Source organism: Camellia sinensis, chromosome 1, assembly GCF_055761805.1.
Source record: "Camellia sinensis isolate YWXY chromosome 1, ASM5576180v1, whole genome shotgun sequence".
Lineage (NCBI taxonomy): Eukaryota > Viridiplantae > Streptophyta > Magnoliopsida > Ericales > Theaceae > Camellia > Camellia sinensis.
Genome location: NC_138961.1, coordinates 251,357,700 through 251,366,543, shown reverse-complemented (window position 1 = coordinate 251,366,543; position 8,844 = coordinate 251,357,700). Strand labels below are relative to the sequence as shown.

General features: G+C 33.7%; 2 protein-coding genes across 2 annotated transcripts; one reads left to right on the top strand and one right to left on the bottom strand.

Moving 5' to 3' along the window:
• Positions 1 to 986: 986 nt before the first annotated feature.
• On the top strand, positions 987 to 3,837 carry GHS1 (Ribosomal protein S21 family protein). Its single transcript, XM_028196102.2, has 2 exons — positions 987 to 2,257; positions 3,569 to 3,837. The coding sequence occupies exons 1-2, from the start codon at positions 1,836 to 1,838 to the stop codon at positions 3,681 to 3,683; spliced, it is 537 nt and encodes a 178-aa protein (XP_028051903.1). The 5' UTR covers positions 987 to 1,835; the 3' UTR covers positions 3,684 to 3,837.
• A 744-nt stretch (positions 3,838 to 4,581) lies between these two features.
• LOC114256444 (uncharacterized protein At4g15970) lies at positions 4,582 to 6,635 on the bottom strand. The gene is made up of 3 exons (XM_028196092.2): positions 6,485 to 6,635; positions 6,041 to 6,406; positions 4,582 to 5,419 (listed from the first exon to the last, which is right to left on the bottom strand). The coding sequence occupies exons 1-3, from the start codon at positions 6,620 to 6,622 to the stop codon at positions 4,937 to 4,939; spliced, it is 987 nt and encodes a 328-aa protein (XP_028051893.1). The 5' UTR covers positions 6,623 to 6,635; the 3' UTR covers positions 4,582 to 4,936.
• Positions 6,636 to 8,844: the final 2,209 nt, after the last annotated feature.

Below are 8,844 nucleotides of genomic sequence, written 5' to 3'. Positions count from 1 at the left end.
TGAAGCGAGATTGGATTCTCAATTTGTTTTTTTGTTCTAAGTTGCCTCTTTACTGTATGATGGGTCTTTGATTTGATTAAAGTTAGTGTAGGGAATAAATTTCAATATAACTTGAATTGATTAGATTTGTTTAAAGGTTAAAAGTGACAATATAATTGAACTAAGACACCAAGAAGGGTCCTTCATGTTTGTTCACATTGTTCACCACTATAAAAAAAAATATATAAAGATTATAAAATTATCATTTCATTTCATTGTCATGAAACCAAACACAACATTAGAAAAATCAAAATTATAAATTCTTAAATACATATCTACATGCACACAGTGATGTGTTTGTGTATTTTTATACTTTGTGATATTATAATTCAAGGGTTCAAATTAATAGGTTAGAAAACTATGCAAGTAGAGTCTTGCTAAAAATCACTGGAGTAGTGGTCTAGTGGAAAAAGCATCTCTCTTCACAGGTGTGACCCAAGTTTGAGAGGCGAATTCCGCTACTTTGTAACTAGTTCTTTTCTGAGACTTCACTTGTACTCCATTAGAAATCTAGATTTGTCTGTGACATGTAGTTGAATTCCGTTGATATCTCAGTAATAAATCATTTCTTTTGAATTGAATTAAATCAGATCGATAACCGATTATCCTAAAATGTGAATCCACAAATATAGAGATGATATCATTTTTTTATTAGACAAAAAAAAAAAAAAAAAAAAAAACCTTGCTAAAATGGTGCAGTACTTTCACACCTATAAAATATTATATTACCCATTTCTACAAAGCCTCCACATCCACATCACATCATCTGTTAGCTCCTTTCAGCAAAGGTCACTTGGAGACTGATAGTGGCCAAAAGTTCATGTTTTGTTCCCAGTTTTTAATGTGCAATCAAACTTTGAATGCTAAATTATCTATAAATAATTGTAAGTACATATTGGTTGATTTGAGAGTCGAACTCAAAACGTTTAAGTTTATAATGTGTCATTGCATTCACTCTTTTTAATGTTGCATTCTCTCTTTTAATCGCTAAGCTAACTATGTGGGTTCAATAAAATTATTCTAATCTATCATTATACATAATTGGTGCTTAGCTGGTGTTTATTATGTCTAGCCCACTAATAGAGTGGGAGAGAGACCGTTGACACCAACACACTTATTGTACAAAATTTATTATTTTATTCCTTGCAATATACATATTTTCATACATTTAAATAAATCTCACTTTTATCTAACACATATTTTAACACACTATTTAACACCTCTACTATTTAACTCAATAAATTAACAAACATTTAATTAAATAAATAAAAAATGAACTTACTTGTATCACTTTTTATTAATTAACATACAAATTTAATTTTTCTACTGTGAATCCTCTAATAATTAATACTCAGTCATACAACAATTGTGAAATATATTTCTTTTTTGTGTGTTGCTAAATTATGGACTTTTCTCAATCATAATATATTAAAATTCACAACAATTGATTGTATTTAAATCTAGATTACCATGCTATTTTTTTTTTTTTTTTTTTGTTCTTTCATGAGTTTTTTAAATGGGTGTCTATAACATTTTTTTGAATAATTTTCCCTCACAACACCAGAATTGGGCCCTGGGCCCTCAAAAGGACTTATCATCAACTGGGGAGGAGAAAAGGCCCATAATTTTTTTCTTGGGTCTGGAAAATGAACTGGAAATCAGAACAACCCAATATCAGTTATATCCAAGATCCGACCCGTAAGCAGCTGAGTCAGTCCCGAGTCCACTTCATCCAAAACAGAAGAGAGACGAAAAAGCCAAACAGACCCTAAGCCAATCCACCCATAGCAACATCCATGGCTTCCACATCCATCTCCAATTTCATCTCCTTTTTCACACCACCAAAACCACCACCACCCAAAACCCCTCTTCTCCTCCCCTCTCTCTCCTCTTCTTCGTCAGAAAACAGAGCTGGGTTTGTTCCACTAGTCGCGTCCAATGAGGGCTACAATCCCTTATCATCGTCTTCTTCCAGTGATGTCCTGAACGTTTTGTACCCATCTGTAGCCTATGCCAACACGCTCTTTTTCAGATCGGCCTACAACGTTCAGGTCATTGTTGACGATAATGAAACCGAAGAGAAGCTTCTGGGTCGGTTCCGGAGAGAGGTGATGAGGGCTGGCGTCATCCAAGAATGCAAACGAAGGAAGTTCTTTGAGAACAAGCAGGACGAGAAGAAGCGCAAGTCCCGTGAGGCCGCCAAGCGCAATCGTCGAAGGTTTCAATTCTCTCTCGCTTCAATCTTATGTATTTTTTATGTGTTCCTTTTGAAATTTGATTGAAAAGCTTATTAGGTTTTTGGGTTTTTAATTTTTGGTGAGAAACTAATTTTACTGGTACAACAACTTAATTTGGTTCAAAGATTTGAATATCTATAATCTAGAGTTAATATCACCTTACCTCTCAATTTCAATTTCAACATCAAAATTGTTCATTACTCTTCAGTTATCAACAATCATATCAAATATACCTCTTTCTAAAAGGGTGAAAGTGATGCAATTTTATGGTTAAGGGGTCCCTAAGATTTTGAATGCATGGAGCCTAACGGGGAGATTAGATTTCCTATTCCATGGAATGGTGGAATTTGCTAACATGTTCTTAGTTTGAAGGCAGAAATATTTGTAATTCAAACGTTTCGGGTGTGGGTTGGAATGGATGTGTATAATATTTGATTTGGAGCCTAATGGGGGGGATGAGGTTTCCATGGAATGGTGGAATATGCAAACATTTTCTTAGTTGCTGGGCAGAAATATTTGTAATTCAAACTTTGAGATTTGGGTTGGACTGTGAATATGTTTAATATTTGATTTGATTTATGGAGCCTAATGGGGAGAATAGATTTTCATGGAATGGTGGAATATGCAAACATGTTCTTAGTTTCTAGGCGTAGAAGTATTTGTGATTCAAACACTTGAGATGTGGATTGGAATGTGAATATGTATATAGCCTTTGATGTATGGAGCCTAATGGGAAGATGAGATTTCCATGGAATGGTGGAATATGCAAACATTTCCTTAGTTTCTACGGAGAAATATTTGTAATTCAAACATTTGGGATGTGGGTTGGAATGTCAATATGTGTGTTATCTTTGATGTGATGCATGGACCCTAATGGAGAGGTTAGATTTCCATGAAATGGTGGAATATGAAAACACGTCCTTAGTTTCTCTGCAGAAATATTTGTAATTCAGGTCTCTCAGTTTTGTATCATTTATAATGAATTAAAGACAGATTTTATAGGTTTTGCATAATTCCTTAGGTTGGTGGAATGTGCATGTTTTATCCTTTTACTTCCCCAGTTGGGATATGATGCCTTCTTGCACTCATATCATATCGTATTATGTGTGTGTTTGTTTGTTTTGGGTAATCATATAGCTCCTCAGTCCTTGGCTACAAAATTTTCTTCTTCAGTTTCTTAAATAGCTAATCCCCAATACAGTTTTTTTTTTTTTTTTTGGGGGGGGGGGGGGGGGGGTGAGGTTATGTTTTCTTGGATTTTTTTTACTGATCAGTGTATGCTTTATTCTCAGACGCCCCCAGGCTAGAGGTTCATTTCAGGACAAGGAGGAAGCCTCCAAGAGCAAGAAGGAAGGAGAGAGTGATGAAGACAATTGGGAGCTTCCTGAAGGAAACCTTCCCTATTGACATCGTTTTGTTCTACTTTTCCTTAGGAATCTGCTCTTTTGCTCGTGAGAGGCATTTCAGTCCATGTAGGTTTCCAGGATAATGTGTTTACCAACCTTTTGTGCACTTTGTTTTTGGCTAATTTAATGATAAAAGTATCATTTTTCATTGACTATCACATGTTTTGGATTTATCAACTAGATGGAAAATTGAAAATTATTTAATTTTACAAGGAACAGTTGTGGAAGTTTTAGATGGAGAGCTAGTCTGTCTTGTATGTTGGATTAAAATGGTCACAATAAGATGGATGAGTGACGAAGGATTATGTTTCTTCTTGACCTAATACTAATTCCTAAAAGTGGGTTGGAAGGTAATAGAACATATATAAAAGAAGAAACTGGGAGAGGTGTTATTGAAAACCCTATGGTTTCAAAAGTCTACAACATGAAAGGGTATTATAATTTTGCCTTTTGTTGTCAATAAATATTTCAAAAAAATGACAGGATTGTATGTCTTGAGCACTACCTTTCAGGAAACATGCTAGACATACACCTTGTGTTTATGAATTTTTCCTAGTCTCTGAGAGTTTGACCCTTGCTTACCAATCAAAGCCATTTCTTTTGCCAGGAAACACTTCTTGCCCTGATTTTCTTCAGTCAGGAAATGTATGATTCTACCCATCTTCCTTCACATTGTTTTACACAACACCAATTAATTTATGCTTTGAAGTAAACCTCAGTTGCACGAAGAGGGGGGCAGGGGAGTGAGGTTATATAGGAGTTTCCAAGATTGCGAACACTTGTGGGAGCATGTATATATTTTATATAAATATAACCAAACCAAACCAAACCAAGCCTTAAGTCCCATCAAATGGGGTCCGCTATTTACTTAGTTGTGAAATATAAATAAATATTTGAGATTGATGTCAATTACAAATTGTCTTTGTTAGGTATAAATAAATATTATGTACAAAGAAAGTACTATAGTAAGTATAAGCTTAAGTTGTTTTTCTTTTGTTTCTAACTCAGTTGGGAACGAGTTTCTTTCTCGGCAGGTGCTAGTTTCTTACAATTCTTACTTGGGAATGCAGAAACATGGTTCTCAGTAAGACACATAACCTTGATCCAAAAAAAAAAAAAAAAAAAAAAACAAAGAAAAAAAAACAAAGATTCATCACCCAGGTAGAAGTTTCCTACTACTAAGAGCAAAACCTTTGGGAAAATTGTTGGTCTCCTAACCAAGTTTGAGTCGACACTTGTATTTCTTGAAACTTTCTATGAAGAAGCTGCAGAATTAGCTATTTTCAAGCCTTGTTTTTTTTCCCCTGATGAGGGTAAGGTGGAGTTTCTCCAGACATCAAGAATGTCCTTGAGGTGATGAACTTTTCTGTCAATACTGTCATAGCATTTGGCATGCATGGTGCATAGCTTGCTCATATCCTTGTTTGACTGACAAAAGCTACCAAAATAATCTGTGTCCAAATATATGATTCGCAATCCCAGCATTTTGCCAATCATATCATCTTTGATAGTTTCGAAGATGAGTTGATCACTGGAGTTAGGATGCAAAACCCTTTTTGTCTTCCAGTATTTAAAGAACTCTACAGTTATTGCATTAGATTTCAGGTAGAAGAATCCTCCATCAGCCCTGTTGGTTTTGCTTTGCTGATTATCTGCACAGGGATCAGAGGCAGTAATGATTTCAGCGCCACTGTGAAAGTGTGGGAATGGATTCCTGAACCACATCACATCTGCATCCTGCAGCCAAAATTTGACATGGATTAAATTTCAGGTAGTTCTATTTGCACACCACATATTATCACAAGATATACCATTTTCTGATTTTCTTTTGAGGTACGATTGTGTCCTTCAACGGAATTACCCTTTTGGACAAAACCGTAAGATCAAATCTCTCAGTACACATCACCATCATCCACAGCCACCACAGCAAACCTTCTCCCGCTTTAGCTCCCAACCCGTCTGCTAGCCCCATCACCCCTTCCCAAAACACTAGATCTAGAAGAAGAAGAAAATTGCCCAGTCCTGATGCCCCCTGTTGCCCCTCCCCTAAACCCTAGATCTAGAAGGAGGAGGAGGGGAGGGGGTGGCAGAGGAGCTGCCACAACTTGAAACCTTAGAAGAAGAAGAAGGAGGAGGTGAGGGGGCGACTAGCGACGGAGAGGAGGGGGGGTGGTGGAGGGGAGCCAGTTGGGGAGGGAAGAGGGCTGAAAATAGAGGGGGGGGGGGGGGGGAAATCAAATTGAATGTGGTGTGAACCGAGTAAATGATGTATACTAAGAGAATGTGTAGTGTTGCAAATAGAACTACCCTTAAAATTCAGTATGTTTGAATATTTACACTGTCAGCGAAAACCCATACCGTGAAAAGGACATTGTAACCCAACTCAAGGACTTCTCCCAAAAGTTCAATCTTTCTCCAACCGAGTTTGAGGTGATGCAGATTTTCAAATGGCTTCCAAGTTGCATAGTTGATTCTGTAGGTAGCGAGGTTCAAGCAATGGCGATGCACGGACCTGCAATATTGAAATGCCGAGCCATCCATGGTGAAAATTATCAGGTGATTCAACAAGGTTTTGGTCCCCAGGCCAACTCGGAAGCCCTCTAGAAAGAGATCAAAGACAGAGCTTGGATGCGCCCATTTTTGGTTAACAATGGCGATTATAACCGTTCTATCAGGCATGATTGCTCTCTTCAACACTTTCTGCAACTTTCTCCCTTCTGAATTCTAACCCCCAAAAAATTAAAGTTTAGAATTTAAAAAAAAGTACAGAACAGTAAAAAGCAATGAAGATTGATTGCTTACAGATGGATCTCTGCGAAGCTGCGATCTGCCATTTACTCGAGCTAGGTTTGAGAAACAGTAAAAGATCAATGAAGCAGAGAACAGAATAGAAAAGAATAACAGAAGACGCAGCACTTGCAGGGGCTTCATCTTATTCATTATGCGTAGAGGAATATAGGTAAATTTCTCAAGTTAAATTTGCAAAAATACATACACAAGTATATATATATATATAGTTATTTATGAATTGAAGATGCAAAATGGTAAGTTCTTTATCTTCTTACCAAAAAAACACAGTGCATAGCTGTTAGCATTTACTGGCAATATATTTTCGGATTTGGTCAGATTTTGGATTCTTTTGCAGATCTGAAATTAAATTCTGGAAAGTAGAGCCATCTAGAATGCGGGTCTAGCAATTAAGTTTATGAAAAAAATTAGAATTGATATGATAGTTGTAACTTGAAATAAAATGATTTTATCATGTTTTAAAAAACTAATTACACCTCCATGCGGTTTGCAGTTGTATTTATTTTATTTTATTTTGGGGGGGGGGTGGGTAAATGTGGTGCATATTCTCAAAATAGTGTGTATTATATGTAATTTATAAAAAGTTTTTTTTAATGATAAATTTCATTTGAAGGTGTTCTAATTCAATAATTCTACCAAGAAAAATTATAACTTAGTTAGTCCCATATATTTATATTTTTATTTTTATTTCATGAGGTCCTTTTTTCCTAATTTATATTGTTTGTTGGATTATTATACTCTCATATTTATTGTTGATATGTATTACATAGAAAAATGATATACACATTTTATTTTGTTGCTATCTCTATTTTGGTAGTTACCATTATTCACGTTTTTCTTTTTGATCAGTTTCATTCACATTTGCGGTATTGCTTTATTGTGCTAGGGTTTGAAACTCTCTATTTGGTAGGGTTTAGAAACTCTAGTTTACACATGGTGATGAAATAATATTATTTTCTTCCATTGTTACGGTGAAACTTTGTGTTCTTCCATTGTCACTTTGTGTTTGAAGTTCTGTGTTCGTCCATTGTTGCTCCGTATTCGAAATTATATATTTCTTCATTATTGTAAGTCAAAGCCTTATTTATGTCCAGTCAATTTTGTTATAAGCATATTCTTCAAAGGTGGGTTTGGTTTGATTTGGATTGGATTGGTGGAATTGTGAAATTGCATAGATTGTTAATGATAGTGATAATGATAAAGATGATGGTGAAGATGAGGATGTGAGTGATATTATTGAGTTTTTTTTTTTTTTTTTTTTTTTTTTTTTTTTTTTTTGATTTCTAATTCTATTACTGCCATTGTTTCTATTTTTTTGTCAATCAATGTAAATGCTCATATTTCACATTGTTTGAAAGTTTGAGAAATAAGTGTTGGAATATAGATATGGACATAATTATATATTTTGCAAGATGTGAATGTTCACATATTATTGGTTATTTGTTAATATACTTGTTATTTGAACAATCATTTTTTGTTATGATTAAACAATTGAAATAATCATTTTTGTTCTTTCAATTTTGTTTCATGTTGCAGTGTGAATGTTCACATTGATATGAATTTAGTTTTTCTAATGTTAGTTGTATATTAATTGTAGATTGTGAACATTCATATTATATTTTGGTATAAGTTTTTTTTTGAAATTTTTTTCGAAAGTTAGTTGTATTTTGTTATTTTTTTTACTATGCTTGTTGGTTGAACAATCATTTTGTTACCATTGAACAGTCAAAATAGTTGATTTTTACTTTTTTCAATTTTATTTTATATTTTTATGTTGTAGTGTGAATGTTCACATTGGTATGAGTTTATTTTTTTAAAAAACACTAGTTATATATTAATTGTAAATTGTGAAAATTTACATTGTATTTTGGTATAAGTTTTTCTTTTTCGAAAGTTAATTGTGTGTTTGTTGTTTTTGTTAGTATGCTTGTTAGTTGAGCAATCATTTTTGTTATCATTGAACAATTGAAATAGTCGATTTTTATTTTTTATTTTATGTTTTCACGTTGTAGTGTAAATATTTACATTGGTATGAGTTATTTTTTTTTAAGGATAGTTGTATGTTAATTATAAATTGTGAACCTTCATATTGTATTTTGGTATGAATTTTATTTTTTTGAATGTTAGTTATATATTTATTGTTTATTGTTAACATTCACATTGTATTTTAGTATGTGTTTTTTTTTTTTCAAAAATTAGTTGTATGTTTGTTGTATACTGTGAACATTCATATTGTATTTTAATTTTCATTTAGATTTTTTGTTATGTTATTTTTAAAATTTTTAAATTATAAAAGGATTCAAAATTCATAATTTGAGATTTTCTCTATGGAATGTAGGAGATATTTTCTTCTT